The following is a 21,256-nucleotide window of genomic DNA, read 5'->3' on the forward strand; positions in this document are numbered from 1 at the left end:
ATCATCATGATGTTATGAAACACTGACACTGCAGTATGATCCTGAGACCAAAAGGCAGAAAACACTGAAAGAATTCATTGCCTTCCACAGACTGAAAAAACCAAAAGCGAGCAAGTCAAAGTTCAAAAACATGATCATGGTGTATTTTTTTACAAAAGAGGAACTGTCCAGTCTGAATTTGTTCTTCAGGGACAAACTGTCAACCACTTGTCTTAATTTGAAGTTCTACAGCAGGCATGTCCAACGCATCAATCGCGGGAAAATGTTTTGGTCAATCTCATAGGCATATAAGGAAATTATACTTAAAGCACATAAATTCACATGTAATATAATATGATTATATTCAGATGCTGAAGGGAAAATACATATTAAAGTAGTCTGTACTTTCAATGTATGTTGCTTTTACAACAAACATCATGTGTCATGTTATTTTTACCAATATTTTTGCTTAAAGTGAGGGATGATAGGAGGGGGTGGTAGATCACTGTCAGTTTTGACACTAAAAAGTCGATCACAACCTGTTTGAAGTTGGACATGCCTGTTCTACAGCATTTTCATGAAGTGAGTCAGAATAGGTACAATGTGTGGGCAGAAAAGTGGATGTTGCATCAAGACAATACATCAGCTCATGCTGTGGTATCAGTAAGGTAAATTCACAGGAAAAGATCCTTCCGATGGATCATCTCCTTGTTCTCCTAATTTGTCTCTAAGTGACTTCAATTTCAAACTGTAAAACCTTTGCTGAAAGGGATACATTTTCAGTTCAGAGGCCCAGCAACATACATTAAGCACGCTAAAAGTGGTAACAGAAGATGCATTCCAGAAACTCTACCAAATGTGGCAGAAAATAGCAGCTTCATATACAGCTGCCAAAGAGTTATACTTTGAAGGGACAGCAGCAATGAGTTGGTATGCTGAGTTCTAAACTGCTTACAAAGTCATTCCTAGCATATTCTAGCTACGAGTACACCTTATAAATGAAACACTGTCACTGTCTATACCACTTCGCAAAACAGGGAAATTTAGCAAATAACATTTACCACACTCTCTCCAAACTTCAAAGGATGCTTATTATCTTCTCTATGACTTGGTGAAGAACTGTTGTTGACACCACAGATCTGCACACCTTCCATTGACGTTTCTTCATGGTCCTGAAAGAAACAGCAAACATAAACCAACTTCTTTAAGACAAATTAATTTCATCACTGGAATGCTATATCTGCAAGTAAATAACTTCAATAGCAACAGATGCTTCTATACTCACAGTATTAAAATATGTAAACAAAACTAATTACAGTGTTCAACAAAGACTTGGCTTCCTTTTGAAATAATCTGTCCCCTTAGGAGTGCTCCTCCAGGTTCATAGAGAAGGCCATTGTTTCCTTCTATCAACCCTTCATTTTTTAAAAATTACCTGTCTTTTCACTGTTCATTACAAGTAAAATTTTTTGAATGGAGATATTCCATTAAGTGGGGAGGCATCCCATGCATAATGGTGTCTTTGCCAGTGTACTGGAGGCTACTAACCTTAAAGGTGTGTCTTAACACTGTTGAATGTAGTTGCTAATGTCAATTGAAAGAGTCTTCAGCTGAGTGACTTCTTTATACATTTCCTTGTTTATTGTGCACTCTGTGTTTTAATATATCATGCCAGCATGTAAATAAACATAAATACTTGTGTGTTAGTTATGAGAACTTCCGTTAATTGAACGCAGGTATGCAAAGGAACAACACAGCATCATAATGACTGATAAAGTGAAGGTATTTGTTTGGGAAATTGGGCTTGTGGTTCAGAAGACTGGAAGGGATAGTTTGGATGTTGTGGCATATTTGCTCAATGCAAGAACTGTGGAGTCACAGCAAGCCAGCCGTTACTAGGCAGCGGCCTATAAACAACTACAGTTGTTTTCTACACAATTGGTGCCCAAGGCTACAGATGCAGCAATGGAATATGTCATGCCACTACTAAGCAACACAACAATTGCACAGCAACAGAGGCGCGCTGTTTTCTGTGCAGTCTATACTGGGTATATATAATGAACTGAGTTGAGTTGCAATAAGTCAGATTACTGCTGGGGTTCAGCTGTTGTGAGATGTTGCTGTGAGAAGCTGGTAGCTGAAGCCGGGGTCAGTTCAGGAACCCAGAGGAAGGGAAACATCCACTGTTGGAAGCCTCACAAAAAAAACAGTCTTCAATAACTGTTGTGTCTTCAACATATCAAATGTAAACTATACAGTGGTCAATGCCATTACAATCAGCTACCTCATCAATCTGTATTGAAAAACGTCCACTTCTCATAATATAACACAATGTTACGTATACTTATACTCTCGATTACTTCCTAAAACAGCCAATGCTGTACGAGTTTCAATTCTGCAGTACTGCATGACATCTAAACTACCTCAACAAAAAGGAAAGGATTTTAACAATTTTTCTCCATATTTCATTTAAAATAGTTTTCATATAAACAACATGCACCCCTTCCCAGAGAGCCACTACTCACGCTTCCCTAGGGGGTGCACCACATATTTTTGGTACCTCTGTGCTATACCATTCTACTCAGCATGCAGGCTTCTTATGTGATTCAGACAGCCACACAGTAGTCATGATGCTGTGACAGAATGACCTCATTGTAAGTATGAGTAGTTACTTCTCAAGCAACACAGCAATGCAAATGTCTTGCTTGTAGATCCACAGAAACCATTCTTACCTGCGCTTAACATCATGCTTGGACTGATCAAATATTCTGTTAAGGCCACGCAGAAGGATTTTAGAATCTGGTACCAAAGTTTCCATAAGTCAGCAATGCAAAGATATAAGAAGAGATCTTTGTCAGTCCTCAGAGAGAGGTGGTTACAAACAACAGGAATTTTGATTAAGACCTAGAAGGAACTAAGACAGCATGTGAAGCATTCAGACTGACTGTTGGCAATTTTCTGGGCAGACACTAAGCAATGAACTAGAGAGGGTTGAAGAAATGCCTAGAGCATACAGAATGATTGGGTGCAACTTACTTACTTACTTATGGTGCTGAGCCCTTCTTGTGGAGAAGCCAAATCTGCAGCTACTCAACAATTTCTCAGCATTTTATGGAACCCCAAGGTTCAATGCCATATTCACAAGAGCCCTCCACTGGTCCCTATCCTGAGCCAGACCAATCTAATCCATATAATACCATCCTATCTCCATTTTAATACTGTCCACCCACCTACGCCTTGGTCTTCCCAGAGGTCTCTTTCCTTCTACATGCCCTGCCCACCTCATCCTCCTTGACGTGATCATTCTAATTATACTTGAAGAAGAGTACAAGTTATGAAGCTCCTCATTATGCAGTTCTCTCCAACCTCCTGTCACTTCATCCCTCTTCAGTCCAAATATTCTCCTCAACATCCTATTCTCAAACACCCTCAGTCTATGTTCCTCCCTTAATGTCAGAAACCAAGTTTCACACCCATACAGAACCATCAGCAAAATAAGAGTTCTGTATATTCTAATTTTTATGTTTTTGGACAGCAGACGAGAAGGCAAAAAGTTCTGGACTGAATAATAGCAAGCATTACCCAAGTTCAGTCTCCTCTTAATTTCATCCTCAATCAGGTTTCGATTTGTTACTGTCATTCCCAAATATCTGAACTGTACCACATTTTCAAAACATCGGTTTTCTATCATTATGTCATGATTTTGCCCTGTATTTTGGTGACAAGAGAGCAACATATACATAGTTTTCTCTGTGCTTACTTCTAGACCAACCTCCTTACTTGCATCAATTAAAGTTTATGTGTTTTTCTTTATAGTATATATATTATCACCCAGTAGATTCATATCATCAGCATAGACCAACAGTTGATATGTCCCATTTAATTTCAGTCCCACCTGGTTTTCCTGGACCTTCCTAATGGCAATTCTAAAGCAAATTGTTCAGCCCCCTTAAATATTATTTTCAGCTGAACATTTTCCTGACGATGAAGCTGTAGAAAGGGAAGTCACTGCTTGGTTCCGACAGCAGCCCAAATAATTTTATGCTGCTGGTTTTCAGGGGCTTGTAAAACGATGGAACAAGTGCCTCAATGTACAGAGAGATTATGTTGGGAAATAAAAGCATTCTTCAATTCTGTACTCTTATTTGTTTAAGTTCTATATCCATTTGTAACTGACTTATTGACTTACCTACGTATCTATTAATTTGTAACTTACTGTAACAGATCCATTATGTTCTAATGGAGCTTCCATGTGCTGTAAATTATTTATTTTCCTGCTATGTGCAGCTAATATGTAAGAAGCTAGGAAATGTATGGCGATGTCACAGCTCAGGAAGTTAGTCACTGCTATCCCAGTGGCCCGGGTTCAAGCCCAGATCAGGTTGTGTGGGATTTGTGGTGGACAAAATGGCAATGAAGCATATTTCTTCTCTAAGTAATTCGGTTTCCCCTGTCAATTTTCAGTCTACTGACTTCTACATACCCATCTGTCATCTAGAGCCTGGATAATTGGTCCAGTAGTGGCCTGCATACCAAGTGAACTCAGTCTCACACAATAACGATGCCAACGAGAGGAACGATGAGGATGAGGAGGAGGAGGAAGAAGAAATGTATGCCTAGCATAATAATTCTGATATGTTCACTCCCTACTACTTTTTTTAATGTTTCATTTTTTTAGTCTGACAAATACTTATCAATTTACATTCCAAATGTGGACAGAAACAATGTCTACTTCTTGTTGTCCATTTTAACTAAAACTGGAATATGTATACAAATTTTAGTAGAACTACTACTACCAGGTTTCGTCAAAATCTTTTCAGTGGTTCTCACAAACTCAGACTTCACTGCAGAAGTGTCAAATACCAGGTTTATTACCATGTAGAATCTGATGACAAGTTAGGAATTTCATACATAGCAAACGGTACTGATGAGTTCACTGTTATAAAAAACAAAAGAACAAACTCCATGGTTTTAGTCCGCAAGCAAACTCTGTTACTGCCTTGAAACTTTAAATATTTGTCAAATTTGTGAGAAGGCCTCCAATACACAATTTTATTCAAATCAATCTAATAGTTCTCAATTTAAGAGATAACACATTATAAAAGTTTCTTTTACTTTATTATATCAACAATTATAATACTTGTAGAAAAGTGTGCTGGGCATGAACTGTGTTAAATTTTTCATTACAACTTTTGTTTCAAAAATTTTTTGCTCCATTAAACATTTAGTGAGCTTTGCTTGAGATGTGTGCAGGAACAAATGTAGCTGTTATGGAAAGCATATGTCGCTGTCATGTGATTTTAACAAGAACTGGAATTTATTAAAAAATTTAGTCAAAGTCCCAATATCTAATTTCATGAAAATCCATCCAGCAGTTCTCAAGCAGATACATGCAGGCACACAAACAGAAAGACAGATATGGCAAAACTAACAGGCACATCTGTTTCAGTAAGTGGCATGTATTATTTTCTACTAAGTGAACAAGTCATACAGCTCACAAATTATGCCTTCATTAATTCAAGTTAACCCTGAGGTTTATTTGACAGGCATAAACCAACCACACAAGCAAGGTCAAGCCAATGTGTGCATTAATACTCCACCAAAGGCTGTTGATTCATAGGAAGACCTTGCTCCAAACAATAAGTAAACTTTTTTACTCACTACACATCATAAAACCAGCTCATGATGGAGCAACAATCTTAACTCAGCAATCAACTATGATTCATCATCACAACGAAATTTAAAACAAACAGACTAATTTTGTTTTAAAAGTCACATTCTGTATAATCTTTTCTGTCAGTCTCACAGTGGTCTTCAGCAACTACAAGTCAGAACATATTAATATATCGCTCCAGTCCCACACCCTTCCTTTAAATACATATGTTAATGCCATATTGGAAAAAGGTATGGAACAGTCAAGATTACATGCAAATACTCTACTGATAAATTTGTTATGAATTGAACAGACCCCATACTCTACTTATGCTTTACAGAAAATGAAAATATATAAATGGCAGACTAACCAATGTTCCTCTCATGTAAGTGAAACAAACTGATAACAAACTACGATTTGTATGTGAAAAAGTGTGCGTGTGCACACATGCACTAACGGCCGCACCCAGGCCACATAACCTATTACATAATTTACAATTTTTATTAAATTTATGATCAAATTGCAAGGCACAACGATGCTGTTCAAGTCCCAAGACTCCACTCAGAACCCTGGATAAAATAAGCAGTGAAGAACAACATGCATCATAATGCAGATTTGGTACAGGCAAATCCATCTGTGAAGACTATGCACATACATAGCATATAACAAAGTAAACTTACAGTCAATAAAACCCACAATTACAATAAAATAACACTGTACTGTAACTCTTTCAGTGCTATGAACAGCCAGTGAAACCTTAAGATGAGAAAATCTAGATGAAATTCAAATGCGGACCTAAGGCAATTTCCAGATACGATGAACCAAAACCAGAATAGTGGTAACCCTCACCTACTTTTTCAAATGGCTTCCCAATAACTTTACACCACATAATTTTCTGGCACCATACATCATTAACTGTAATTACGCAGGAATTCAATAACTATTTCCATTCTATTTTACTCATACTTTGTCAATAACCTACTGGATTCACACAAACTGCATCCAACTATACACTAAAACCTACATCCCTGTCACCATGTGAACTAAAAAGAAATTTCAAATTTCTGTCAGTCGCTAACATAAGAGCAGAGTTATTACTTACAGAACATTCTGTGCCTCAAGTTACAGTGTATTCTACCACTTTATAACAAAGCTCCTTAAATCCTTTAAATTAATTTAAAATCTCTGATTTATATGTCTGTGAAACAACGTAATTCAATACAGGGAGGATTAAGTTTGGATGATTTCTTGACTTGAGAATGGAGTGGGATGACATGCAAGCATGACGAAAATATAGAGCCTGGATTCAATGAGGAAAGCTTCTCATGATTTTTGTCAACCTAAAATTCCTGCTACTAAAAGAAAGAATGAAGCAAGGATGAAAGACAGAGAAGTAGCACAGTCCACTTGCACTTTCCTTGTATCACATGTTTCTTGAATCAGCTGCCATTAGTTGACCAAGGAAGGGTGGAGGGGGTGGGGAGCATGTATATGGAATATGAAGAATTGTATTAAACTTGAATGTATTTTATCAAATTTGTCAGTACATTACCTGCTTACTGTTGAGACATGCTCCTGTAACAATGCTCATTTCTGCATCAGACAGCTCACCCTCCCATGACATGGGTCTTTCTGGCTCATCAAAGCCATCCTGAGAGTCTTCACTTCCAACTACACGTTTTTTCTTGGTCCTTAAGTTTACACCTGCAACACCATCCATCCTGTCAATGTCACTTAACCTGACCTTGGCTAAAGCTACTCATACTTCCAATAGGTGATCCTGTACTGAAATATTATTTTCATACTCTTCACATAAAATAAAGGCCAAATAAGAATGACACTCCATTTAAAAATTATATACCATCTGCACCTTCTCCTAAAACCACATAAAAATGCTGCTTTAATCCACTGGCATACTGACAACTGTGAGGCACAGAATGATTATGCTTATAGTTAACAAAATTAATGGCTGTGACAAATTAATGCATGGAAGGTAGAATAGTTCACCTAGGCCAACAGAAGTACAGTGAGATTATACGGAAGCTATGCTGATACATCACCTTTCTGTTATGTGTGCTCACATTGGATGCATCTTTCATACTCAGTCAACTGGGCCAATAATATCGCAGAGTAAAGGTTCCTACTGGGCTGCTGACAGTATGTCTTCAAAGAATTAATTGTATCTGCATAAAGACTCATACTCATCCCCAATGTCAGGATTTACCAAATACTATTACATTATGGAGTACAAGATGTAGATTTTCTGATCTTCAGTAATTGTTGTTCACATATCCATTCAAAATAAAATAGGGAAAGAGTATGGAAACTAACAATCAAGCCCAACACTGTGTAATGACGGTAGATTTCAGTTACAGAAACTAGTAGATCACATGGCTACAGAGTGTGCAATACTATGGTTCTGTAGTTTACATTACAGTATCAAACATTTTATATGACTATCATGTGATACATAATTCCACTACAAAATGTCAAAGGAAATCCAGAAGAAAGTTTCCAGCTGTTTGAATCTGCAAGAGAAACGCTACTCAGAATGAAACAAGAACTTGTATGCTAACTGATGGGAAATCAAGCATTAACACAATAAAAGCTGGATTAAACTGGAGCTTGGCTTAAACATTTCCTTTGCAAGCCTCTTAAGTGTCTTGCACATGAAATAACAGGAATATCACACTGAACTGCAAAGACTGCACCAAAATTACAGGAACTATTACATTACAGAACCACAGTTGTCGCTGAGCAAGTTAGTACAAGGTCAATTTTTGAAAGACTTGTATTTGGGGGATCCTACATTTGAATCTCAGCCAGGACACCAGCTATCCTCAAGTTTTACATGGTTTCCCTCAGACCCTTCAGAGAAATTCTGGAACAGTACCTTGATAAGGCCAAGGGCTGCTTCCTTCCAAATCCTTTCCAATTTATTATTCACCAACCATCCTTCTATTTAACACTATACGAGATCCTGATAGCATTATAAATTGAACCCCTCCCCCAACACACACACACACACAGAGTTATAATTTTCTGCTGAAATACAACCAATAATTTCTGTATCTGACAATTTCAGTCAATTCATGATGGCAAACTTCATCCTGAGTTCACAATTTTCAGAAGATGCTTTATTTTATTTGGACATGGAAACCAAAAAACGAATAGTGGAATATGGGAAATACACATCTTATGCACAAAGTTCCACTCCATAACATAGAAGCTGGTGTCTGGTGTGCCCTGAGAGCAAGGATTATGGATCCTGTGTCTTAATACAATAGCATTATTTCTAGAATATGTGTCCTGCAAAGGACCCAGCAACCTGCACCCTACAGTGTTACTGCTGGGTAGGAAAGGCAGCAATCAATGGAGATAGGATAGAGGAAAAGCCATATTCTGGCACAGCTGCCAAATATTCTCCCTGCTATCTATATACTACGAGTATGCCCGGTGATATAATTGAGGCATTCACATTGTAATGTTATAATTAATTTCATATAGATATTTTGAGTACACATATGAAATAGCATGGTAAAGCATCAAATTCATTCTATGATGCTAATAGTAACTGACTCTGATACAACATGCTATTGATGGTCCCTCTAGAAAAATTATAGGAACCATATTCTGTTTATTAGCCCACTACATTCCCCTCCAAATGACACACTGCTTACAACTGCAGCTCTGTTTCAAATGGGAGTATGTTCTCATAATTTCCTTCCATTTTCTGCGGAATTTCATAACTAAATTCTCCTTATAGTCAATATAAAAAAACAATGCAGGATAACAGAAAATCCTATTCCATTTCATTCTTTCTTTTTTGGAATCCTATTCGATTTTTCCCTAATCTCCCCCCCCTTCAGATAGACAAAATTATGCCACTTCTTTTACATCTACAATGTTGATTACTCTCAATAAAAAATGTACCTATGATTCACTTTTTATGAAGAAACTTTACTAGTAATATTAACCCAATACAGTTTCTCAAGTAATAATATACAGAACACAAAAACAAATCCAAAAAAAGAAAAGCATTCTATTTCATTCCATGCAAATTAACCTGCCTCTTACATCATGAGAACACAAATTATAATTCTTACATTTTTGCAAACCAACTTTTATGTTCTATCTGAAATACTGTTTCAGATGGCATGATGATTTACCAAAACTGCACAATGCATTAGCAAGTGATGCCTTCTTAAATTATAATTATAGGCTTACACGTTTAGCAGTTGCATACTGCAGTCTCCCCACACTAGTCCTTGTACATGCTTTTCACATCAGTATTTATTTCTATTGCTAATCCAATGTTCTAACACCAATAAACATTAGGATGTTCTGCATGGCAAATGACTGACCTGGCCAGACACATAATGAATCATTCACAAGTTACAACACAGCTACTGGGCAGAGGGCCACTGATACAACAGTAAAGCCTGAAGAATGGTAAACACTGTTATTTTAAGTCAGATATCAAGTTTCATAAGATGAAGGGGAAACAAAAATGCCTCTCACCAACGTACCTGTAAAATCTATCTTACTGACTTCCCCATCAGAGCCTGAGACATCATCCTCCTCATCTTCAATGGGCATTGTCATCCCCCCAACCCCCGTGTTACCTCCAGACAAGTCACACTTTCCGGTGGATTGCACCACACCTTGCCCAGAGACCACAGACCCTGAAACAAAAAAATAATTTCAATTTCAAAAACCTATCAAATGATTTTATCGATAATAAAATATCACTAGGTAAAGATAAAGCTGGCCAGTCACGGTAGCCAAGCGGTCTAAGGCATGTACTGTCTTCGCTCGCTTGGAAACTGGGATCATGGTTCGAATCCCACTAAGGGCATGGATGTTTAGTTTGTGTGTGTGCGTTTTTCTGTGTTTGTGTACAGGTAGAGATCTTGCGACGAGCTGATCACACGCCCAAGGAGTCCTACCGAATGTGTAAGATCTAGAAAACCGAAGTGAACAGAGAAGTTCATGGAGGTACGCCTAGGCCCACTGGGACTGCAGTGCCAAGGAAAGAAAAAAAAAAAGGTAAAGTTGTCCCTGGGTAGAGGCCTTGCGACAAGCTGATCACCCACCCAAGGAGTCCTACCGAATGTGTAGGATCAAGAAAAACCTAAGTGAACGGAGAAGTTCATGGAGTAAGGCCTAGGCCCACTGGGGCTGTAGTGCCAAGGGGGGGGGAAGTTGTCCCTGTGCTTAACTAATTAAGTACTACGCCATGAAGGCAAATGGGCCAATGGATGTATACATCCACATTTTCTTCACCTCAGCACTAGCTGGAGGTCAGTGGTCAGCTTCACGCACTATGCCACTTTAGCCGGGGGGAAAGAGCCCCTGGTACCCACTGGATAGGAGGTTGGGTGGACCCCAGAGCCAATCTGGACAACATGGAGAAGAGGAAATTCTTGACCTTACTGAGACTCGAACTCTGACATCTCGGTCGTCCAGCCCATAGCCAGTTGCTATACCAATGCTATCCTGGCTACCAAAATATCACTAGGTCAATCCAAAATTTACATGTTTATAATGACACACAGAAATAGAATAACTCAGTCCTTGTGTATTCAGGATTATAATTACTACATTCAAAAAGTTAATATAATATTTCAAAAGTCAATCATCAGTTATGAGATACAAACAGCAATTGTAATACTATACTGTGAAATTTCTTAGACCATTATTTGGAGTAATTCTCAAAGGCAGACTAAAAAATGAGCAATAAAAAGCACAACTGTATTCTGGAATGTGACACTGTGTAGTCTGGTAGAAGCTTGCTGATGTTTCAAAGGAAGATAATGGATCCATTTTAAGGTGAAGGTGGATGAGATGGAAAGGGCGGGGGGGGGGAAGACTAAATGAATAATATGAATACAGCAATTGTTATCTACTCACCATTGCAAGACTGATAATACTTGATAGTTTTTCCTGAAATAAAAAATTAAAATCATGAACTTAAATCAGTGCAACAGGACGCTAAAATATAACATTAAAAATTAAGGGATTATTAATTTTAATGCATTTAATTAATAAGCACGTGCATATGAAATCCTCATCCTTGTGATCAGACAATACAACTACAGGAGATTCTTGATGGTGCCAGTATATGAGCTCTGATAATTACTGTTAACAGAATGATTTATAAAATGTTTTTAAGTAAGTTTATAAAAAAGAAAAAAAAAAGGTACAAAGAACACATTTCTGTATAACTTATTTCTTAAAGGGGAAGGAAGATGTTAAAGATGACATAAGACAGGGCCATATGACGGCTTCAACAGCTAATCTGAATGTGACACGAGTGGATCAAGTAGCAAAACTATGATGCAGTTTACTGGCTGCTCAGAAGTCAGGTGATGAGTACTGTCATAGAGTCATTGTGACTGAGGGTCTGAGAAATTAAGGAAGTCTATGTAGAGATGATGCCAAAAGATTAAGAAAGGGTCAAAAATGGAGAAGGAAATAAATTTCTGCGGGCCTCTCAAAAAGAAAATTGTAATTGATGATGAGATCTGGGTTTTCTAGTACAACTCAGTACCAAGTAGAAGTCCTTCCTCCTCAATCATTTTCAGCTCACAATTTAATGTTCTGCAACTGACACAACAAACTCCATGGAGCAAAGTTCCTCAAGAAGACAAACCAGCCAGCTTGTCAAGAAATTCTCCACCTTTCATGGAACCAAAGGGTTTTTTACTGTGTACAAAACAAGAGCCTATCATCAATGTCCATTATGAGCCAGATGAATCAAATCCACTGCTGCTGGTATCTTTCATTCATTATTTCATGTTGCTCCCTTTGGAGCACAGGGCAACTGTGAAACGTTTTGTTTTACTCCAGTTTCTTAATCTTACAGACAGCTGGCAGGACTCCTTGGATGGGTGATCAGGCTGTCACAAGGCCACTACTAAGACAGGACAACACAAACACAGAATAAACGCAGACAATCGTCCACGTCTCGAATTGGATTAAAACCCACAGCTCCAGTCTTCAACCAGGTGAAGACAGTTCATGCCTTGCATTGCACGGCCAATGTGCCTGGCACTAAAGGTATACTGTGGGTTTAATAATACGGAACATGTGCTTAGTTTGTGGTTCTATTTAGCATCATTCTCTGAAAGATTCTGAATGTGTTCATTCATGTTTTGTTCACACCTTGGTTATGACTGAGAAACGCAATGTCAGAATCAGGTTTCACATAGGGTTATTCGGTTATATCGATAAATCTATATGATGTCAAGTAACAGAATTTGGTCACAGAATTACTTGGTTTTTAGACTTTTTTTCATCATCTGGAATTCTAGGAAATAGAAAACAACACGTTTCGGAAACTGCATCTGTTTCGGTCTTCAGGTGAAGAAGGAAGAGGCCTACTCAGTTCGGCCCCTTAGAATGAGCTGATCTCAAGGGGCCCAACAGCGTGTCTAGACGCTGTGGAGGAGAGAAAGCGCTCCGGTCCCTTGCAACTGTACTTTATATTTAAATACGACTATCTATAATGGAAGTAAAGGCAATATACTTTATAATGTTTAACAGTTAATTTAATTCGTAAAGGCCGCGCCATAGCTCAAGCGGTTAGTCGCTGGCTTCCCACCGCGGCGGCCCGGGTTCGAACCCGGGCCGCCGCGGTGGGAAGCCAGCGACTAACCGCTTGAGCTATGGCGCGGCCTTTACGAATTAAATTAATTTAATTCGTAAAGGCCGCGCCATAGCTCAAGCGGTTAGTCGCTGGCTTCCCACCGCGGCGGCCCGGGTTCGAACCCGGGCCGCCGCGGTGGGAAGCCAGCGACTAACCGCTTGAGCTATGGCGCGGCCTTTACGAATTAAATTAATTTAATTCGTACGTGAACATTTGAAAAATTCTATCGCACAGATGATTCAGTACCGATATTAGTCACTGGCCGACACCCACAATTGCACATTAACGACCCTAGTTTTCTGGGCATGTCACATTCATGATGCGAGTGTTGCATCATGTAAGTTCATAAACACATACAAAAAGAAACGGTTTACGAATGATAACAATTTTAGCTGATACGTGAGGCACGTCTTAGTCATTTCTCCACTGGACTTCTTGTTTTCTTCAGGGAAAGGGACGATTTTACTGCAATCGAATGGTTCGTTCTCTCTTTTGTACTTTCCGTCACGTAGCGAGAAAGCAAGACCGAAAGTACCAACAGCAGCAAAACAAACAATGACACAAGGTGCAACAGCCTGCCGACATTTCATTGCATTCATCAAGAGTGCGTGAGGGCAATGGAAATACGCTCCTACAGGGTCGGCACACCCATTCAGTGAAGCGATGTGTGCAGTACAAAGAAGAAATATGTAATATAAAACGTTCGCTGTAGTCATAAAATATGTCTGAAACACGTTCCATCCTATTCATTATTTACCAGTACACAATGAAACCTATGACATGACTGCAGTGACTGGACTTTCTTTGGAAGTGCAAAATCTCTTCATCTACAGACAGTTGGTTAAGAACCACAGATCGAAAAATTGGGAGACTGCCAGCAGTCCAACGGAAATTCCAAATATTACTATCTGTCTATGGCTCTACAGTCCTTTGTTGAACAATGGCCGCTTTTTCAGTTTCTTAATCCTATACACAGTCGGTATGACTCCTTGGACGGGGAATCAGCCTGTCGCGAGGCTGCTACCTACACACAGAACACAAACACAGAATAAATGCACACAGACATCCATGCCTTGAGTGGGATTCGAAAACACGATCCCAAGCGTTCGAGCGAGTGAAGACTGTCCATGGTCTCAGATCGCGTGGCCACTGTGATCGGCTCCAAATATTACTATCCATCCATGGCTCTAATGCTCTTTGTTGGCCTTTCGCCGCATTTTCAGTTTCTTGATCCTATACACACCGCCTCTGTGGTCTATTGGTCAGAGTTTCTGGCTACAGATCCACAGGTCCGTGTTCGATTCCCGGCTCTACAAGATTTTTTTCTGAGAAGTACTGGATCTGGAACGGGGTCCACTCAGCCTCGTGAGGATAATTGAGGAGCTATTTCAAGGAAATAGCGGATCCGGCCTAGAAAACCGAAATTAACGGGGATTTGTTGCGCTGACCACGCGACACCCTCTATCCGCTAAAGCTGGCACTAAAATTCGCCGACAAGCGGCGGTCGCTCGGTCGGTATAGTTAGCTTGCGGACTAAAATCACAGATTTTCTTTGTATACACAGTCGGTAGGACTCCTTGGACGAGAGATCAGCCCGTCGCAATCCAAATATTACTACCATGTCATTAACAGAAGGGTTCACTGTACTTTACGAGTATACTGTGAGAACTCCATTGTCCACTGATCGCAAAAGAAGAGCAGAAAGGGTGTTTTGGCAAGTTCTTACAAGGGGCAAATTTGTGGACACTCTTTCATTTGTACAGACTAGTATAGAAAAATCATTTTTCTGTCTGACATGGAAAGGTCAAGGCATCTACAAAACCACAGCATAAAATGTGCAGTGGACAAGATACAAAACTTAATGGTGGTCAAGTTAAAGAGAGGTCATCATGTGTAAATGAATAATATTTTGTCGGTTCCTTTAAAATGTGTGGACTGGATTCAGCCTCTCAGGATTAGAGGCCATAGGCGGGTTTCTGAACACGTTAATGAAATTTACAGATCCATAAAAGACCAGTACAATTTTAAAATGACCTTCTCAATATATCAACTCCATGGAGTTAGTTATAAACTGAGTTTTGAGTGTTCTTGAAAAGGAGTACCCCATTACGTCCATATCTGATCCATAAACTAAAATAAGGTCTCTCAAGTTATCAAGAATCATTCAGTTTGGTAGGAATCTTACAAAAGTAGAAGCAAGGACGGACAGACAAATGAACGCAAATGACAAAGCTAACACAACACGCCCGTGACCGTGAAAGCACAGAGCTTCCTACTGGCTATCTATGAACACTGCGTCACTCTTCAGATTTAATTAATTTTAACCGGGAGTCATGACCCCAGCTGTACAAGCCTCCGCTTAAAAATAACGTGCATTACAAGCACTCGCTGTTGCCGTGACGCATATCAGAGTTCCGAATGACTGAATGAAATTGCAGTTCGTGGTGCTCTCTGTTCGTGGAGGGACGCCGGAGGTGGGTGCGTTGTCTCGCATAAGAACATCAAGTACCTCGTTTGCCCCAAATCAGAAAAAGGCTGCAATATAACCACTCTACTTAAATGACGCTAGTCCTGGAACCAGAGCAAGTCATACCTTGCGCTAACAACCCTGCCAGTGAAAAGTTCTGTGTTGAACACAGTATCTCGTATGGCGAATCTAGCGACCTTCTTTCAGAGTTTGACCGAATGAATGCCAACAGTCACGAAATCCTCCACATAATTACATATACACAAAGTTTCAGTGCCCTGAGACAAATAAATAAATAAACAAACCTATCTGTAGTATGTTAACACGGAAGTAATACGTCATATCATAGGTCAGCCGGTTAGTCGCTGGCTTCCCACCGCGGCGGCCGGGGTTCCAGCACGGGTCAGGTCATGTGGGATTTGTGGTGGACAAAGTTGCAAGTGGGGAAGTTTTCTCCGAGTACTTCGGTTTCCCCTGCCAACCTTCATTCCATCAATTTTACCGCACACAACAGAACCGAAACATCTATAGGGGGTTTTGAAAATTAGTGTATCTACAGTTGTAGCCACGCTGAAGAAATTTTCTCTACATACAAGGTGCTATGTAAGTACATATATGAAGTATCATTTCTTTCGTGTTTTCACAGAACTTAAGGTTAACCAATCATAAACATATGTTACATGAAATTCTTTCTCATGTTTAAAATTTATGAACTGACTGAAGAGCGTGGGTATAAAGTTTCACATATACCACAATACCATAGTGGGTAGACGTGTCCAAAAGGGGCAATTATAAACAGCTGGAACTGAACGTAAATTTATACAGACATGTGCACCAGACTTGGGTTAGGAAACGTAGGGATTCCAGTGACGCTCGAGAGCCAAGTCTAAGTGATGTCTGTTGATTTCTTGTTTTGAGAACAAAAAAAATGTTCAAATTTACATAATTTCGGAATTTTTCGATAAATTTCAAGTATTTCTTATAAAATAAAGGAATATAAGTTGTCGAATGTTCAGCTATTTTGCATACTTAAAAGCTGCAAGATCTGTTTACTTCGGATATCGAAATTAAATAACTTTCGAGAATTCGAAGAATTTGAAATCTTCTACAAAAACATTGTAAAGGTCATTCTTCTCTACCATGCACCATAAAGAGAATTATGACTGGTTTATGAACACGATTGTGTGGACACTCTTCATACTGTAAACAGCAACGACACGTCAACTTGTGATGAGCAAAGAGGTGGGGGGGTGATATTTGACGTAATTGGTGGCTATTACTGTTTTCATTAGACATTAGCAGAAGAAAAAAATAGGCTCAAAGTATGTAATTCAGGGCAATTAAAATAATTTTTGCAATTGCTGAATAAATGCTAGTAATAATGGTACTTTTTGCTTCACTAGATCTAATAATTTCTACGTCAGAAGGACAGTATCAATGCAGTGTTAAGAACGGATCGGTAGTCTGTATCACCGGCCGAAATGGTCTTACTTAAAACGGATTAAAAGTTGTTCTGAAAAGAGCTCTGAAATTTGTGCATCCCTGTGTCAGAACTGTACTGCTGAAATCACCTCCTCGAACCTTGAATGTAGCAAAAAGAAACGAACCGACACACTTGAATAGCTAAAGAGCAATTCTGTGACATCGGCACCTCGAAAGATTCCAAGGAAACAAGATACAAAGCAAGGAAAGGGGAGGCCAACGTGCCAGTGCAAGCCGTCGTCGTCGGCGTCGTTTGGGAATCGTGCCAAAATTCTTATCCGCTGAGAGGCCAACTAGAACCAGCCAATACTTTCGAGGATCAGGATCACGGCTAGTATCGCCAGAACGGAAATCCGTAGCACACATCAACTCCACGTCTTTTAAAAAACAGCCAATATATAAAGGTACTTTCGTTTTCATGTACAGATGGCGCACAGTCTATGTGGTCCTGAAGACTCTTACGCGATTACAGCCTTCCGTTTCTCGCCCAAAGGGGAAAACAAATATATCCAGTCAATCCCTGATATCATGTCACGTGAGAAGCTGAAGACTTTCTATGGGCAAGCGGTAAAATTATTATCATCCGAAACGTACAAATATGAACTGGTATACGAGCATCTGGGGGGGGGGGAACTGGAAGGATTTAAGAGATTTATCAGTTCAAATCTCTGTTTGGTGAGGCTAGCTTGTAACAATCTATCGCATGACTCGCTCCACTAACTAATCAATCCTCTTGTAAATAAACTGGAGGTTCATCTTCGTTCATAATACCGCACAGAATTACACCAAGCTAAATCTGCAGTAGCCGGTCACGGTAGCCCAGCGGTCTAAGGCACGTACTGTCTTCGCTCGCTTGGAAACCGGGATCGTGGGTTCGAATCCCACTCAGGGCACTGATGTTTACTTTGTTTGTGTGCGTTTTTCTGTGTTTGTGTACAGGTAGAAGCCTTGCGACGAGCTGATCACCCGCCCAAGGAGTCCTACCGAATGTGTAAGATTTAGAAAAACCGAAGTGAACGGAGTTCATGGAGGTAGGCGGCCGGGGCGTGGAGCTGACGACTCACCTCGAACTAGTGCCGAGGTAAAGCAACTGTGTATCCACTCTCCCACACACCTTCATGGCGCAGTGCTTGGTCAGTTAAGCACAAGGACTTTACCAACTTTACCTATGGAATCTGAGAACTGTGATGTTCTCTGGTATGCAGAAGCCGGCTGGTTGGGTCTTGGTGGGATGATTAAATGCGTGTTAGACTTTAAGTCAGAAACTAAATTATTTATGGAAATGAAGATAACTTTCCTCAGCTCCGTGATCACGATTGGACGTGCGACTTTTCTGTTTGTTTGCATCCGAATACTTCATTTGTTTAGGGATGAAAATGAGGCAAGGAGGCGCTGTATTGTATGCACAGTCCGACAAAGCCCAACTTACGCCACTTGTCAACAGACGAGAGAACGTAACAACAGTATTTCTGTGGGCACAAATCGCATTCAGCCCATCATGACCCCACCTAAACAACTGAAGACTACCAACCCAAACAACCAACACTTTCAGTCTGTAATAAAGCAACCTCAGACACCGCAGTCCAAGATTTCCATACAATGCTCACACACACACACACACACACACACAAAAAGAGATCACGAGAAAACAAAAGAAAAAATGTTGACCAAGATGTTTGCGCTGGCACGCATCATGGCAAGAACACTGCGTGGTAACGACAAAGAAAGTGGGTATATTGTAATGATTTTACACGCCTACTGGTATCCGCAATGACACAGACGGGGCCTCGGCCCTCTTTGGCAATAAGGCCAAGTGGAAACAAACATATCACTAACAGAAACCCATCGAACATCAAGGTCGGGTGACAAGCAATCCTGTTTCGCTTTCGTGACATACCACCTTCGAAATCTCAAACTAAACCGGTTCTTGTGGCCGACTTCTTTCTCTTCCTCAGGACAAACACTGTGATGGTGTCTCAGAACAGGCCACGACCACTTCCTTCCACATTCACCACCATTCGCTCAACCACCCTATCACTGCGCGGTACATAACTTAGACAGCTGCGAAAGAGTCGTGAAATGATGCCAGATTCAATCACCAACAAACTTAACGAACATTTCTTTAGTAGGTATGTTTTTGGTGTATCTTTAAAAAAGACAGAAGATACGAATGATCATGTCAGGTTGAGTCTCTTATTAAAATTACGCATCAAAGAAACTTCTCTGTTCGAAGACAAATGTCCACTTTCATCGAGAATAAGGTAAACTGCTTTAAGGATGCAAAACGCGCAGGAATAAAATTATCATACAAGGAACAGAGAACTCTTATATCTTTCAAGAACGGAGACCAGACATTAAAGCCGGAGTATGCCACTAATGTCCAGTGTCGCAAAGAACTTATTAAACTGCGGAGAAGGCGATCCAAATGACTGCTCGGAAGTTAACAGATCAAATAATCACAATTACGGAAACTATTACATTATATACGACAGAAAATCTGAAGACGAAGGAAGTGGGTGCAAAGATGAAAAATCCCAATTAAGAGGAAAAACTGTGAACCAGCTATCAAGAGTGCGTCAGCTGAAGATACAGCTCTTACGGTCTCACACACGGCATTTATAGAGGTGACTGTTGTTCTGTAACAGCTCATATTTTGGGCGATCTTTACGTAAACTACTTGACACAGATTAGAGTTATGCCGTATTACACTCGGAATTTATAACGAATTTTATTCAAAGAGAGAGTACTATGCTAGTTTCCAACTACGCGAGTCTGTTATATCTTTCAACATGATTCACGTGTGTAATTAAAAGTTTAGTAAAAAATTGGTGCATGAAAGATATTTATTCTAAAGGGCTGAAGATTAATTATCAAGAGACTGTTTGACAATTTAACACGTGTCTAACTTGCATCAGTCAGGAACAGAGGGGAAGTGTCGATTCCACAAAGTGACTTGACACCAAGTTATAGAACACAGTGATTATTTTAAGAGACTGCAGTTTCCATTAATACCAGCTTTTGTTGTGCCACATGAACGGAGAAAGAAGCACGAAATCAATAAAGGAAATGAGGACGGGGAGTTAGGATGAAGGTCTAAAGAAATTACTTTCTGTAGATGAATGAACCTGAGCATTTCACAAACCTTTCGCGGTTTATCTCTGCCATCCGATAAAATACCAAGATAAAATCACAGCATACAGAAACCTAACTCAAGGTCGATCTATTTCCCATCTCGCCCAAATCGCCATAATAATGTTACAGTTCATCATCCAATATTCAATCAAGTTTGTACGTGCTACAGCGTATCTACGAAATCCATATGCATAAAAGTCAGTATATTGCGTATTTATTATCGTCTTTCTTCACAACTGTTACTGAAATTAAATTTACTGGGCTGGGTTAGTGCATGTCTGCTTGTTCCTTGTGAGGTTCGCTGTCATGATCCCCAACATGATTCTACTAATATCTATTATGACCCCCCCATATGTATTACTGCTGTCTCGTCTTTATGCTGATGTGTAAAATGTAATGTTATGATTAAACTACATGCAATTTCTAAGGGACAACAAATATGAGGAAGTTTCCTAACATCACCTCCCCTCGCTTTTCTTTCATATAAAAACGGAGAACACAAAACAGTATACAGAGGTGGGGAAAAACTGTAGTACATATGGTATATGTAAATGATACAAACATAGAGATCTCGATTTCGAGAAAGGTGATGTAACAATTCTGACAATAAATAAACAAGCTATTGGCGACATTAGGAATCAGGGGACCAAACAACGACTGTCAAGTCAAAGCTTCCTAATTCCAAGTATTTCTTAGTGTTGCTTACCGTCTTCATAACTTCGAAAACATTTCGTTAAGTATCAGCATAAGACGAAACCTTAATAAAATATACAAGAAAAATAAAGGTTCAAAATAACAGCTACAGCATTCGCTGGACAGGCGATACTTGGCTCCACTCGACTCTCAAATATGGCTGCCATTACTTTCGGTAAACGACGCGTTTACTCTCTAC

The 21,256-nt window shown here is 39.6% G+C and overlaps 1 protein-coding gene across 8 annotated transcripts in view; it reads right to left on the reverse strand.

Annotated features, from left to right (window-relative positions):
- LOC111864029 (nuclear hormone receptor FTZ-F1 beta) overlaps window positions 1-21,256 on the reverse strand; it is a 220,060-nt gene that overhangs the window by 31,793 nt on the left and 167,011 nt on the right. For 7 of the 8 annotated variants that reach the window (XR_004512978.1, XM_023850967.2, XM_023850964.2 and 4 more), the window contains 4 exons: window positions 11,546-11,578; window positions 10,162-10,317; window positions 7,185-7,336; window positions 1,041-1,151 (listed from right to left, as the gene is read on the reverse strand). Coding sequence is in view for 7 of the 8 variants with exons in the window: in XM_023850967.2 (XP_023706735.1) it covers window positions 1,041-1,151; window positions 7,185-7,336; window positions 10,162-10,317; window positions 11,546-11,578 (452 nt within the window). In the remaining variant the exon portion in view is untranslated. The remainder of the gene's footprint in view (window positions 1-1,040; window positions 1,152-7,184; window positions 7,337-10,161; window positions 10,318-11,545; window positions 11,579-21,256) is intronic. The other variant, XM_023850971.2, reaches the window with a different exon arrangement.

This window comes from Cryptotermes secundus, unplaced genomic scaffold, assembly GCF_002891405.2.
Source record: "Cryptotermes secundus unplaced genomic scaffold, Csec_1.0 scaffold303, whole genome shotgun sequence".
In the NCBI taxonomy this organism is placed as follows: domain Eukaryota; kingdom Metazoa; phylum Arthropoda; class Insecta; order Blattodea; family Kalotermitidae; genus Cryptotermes; species Cryptotermes secundus.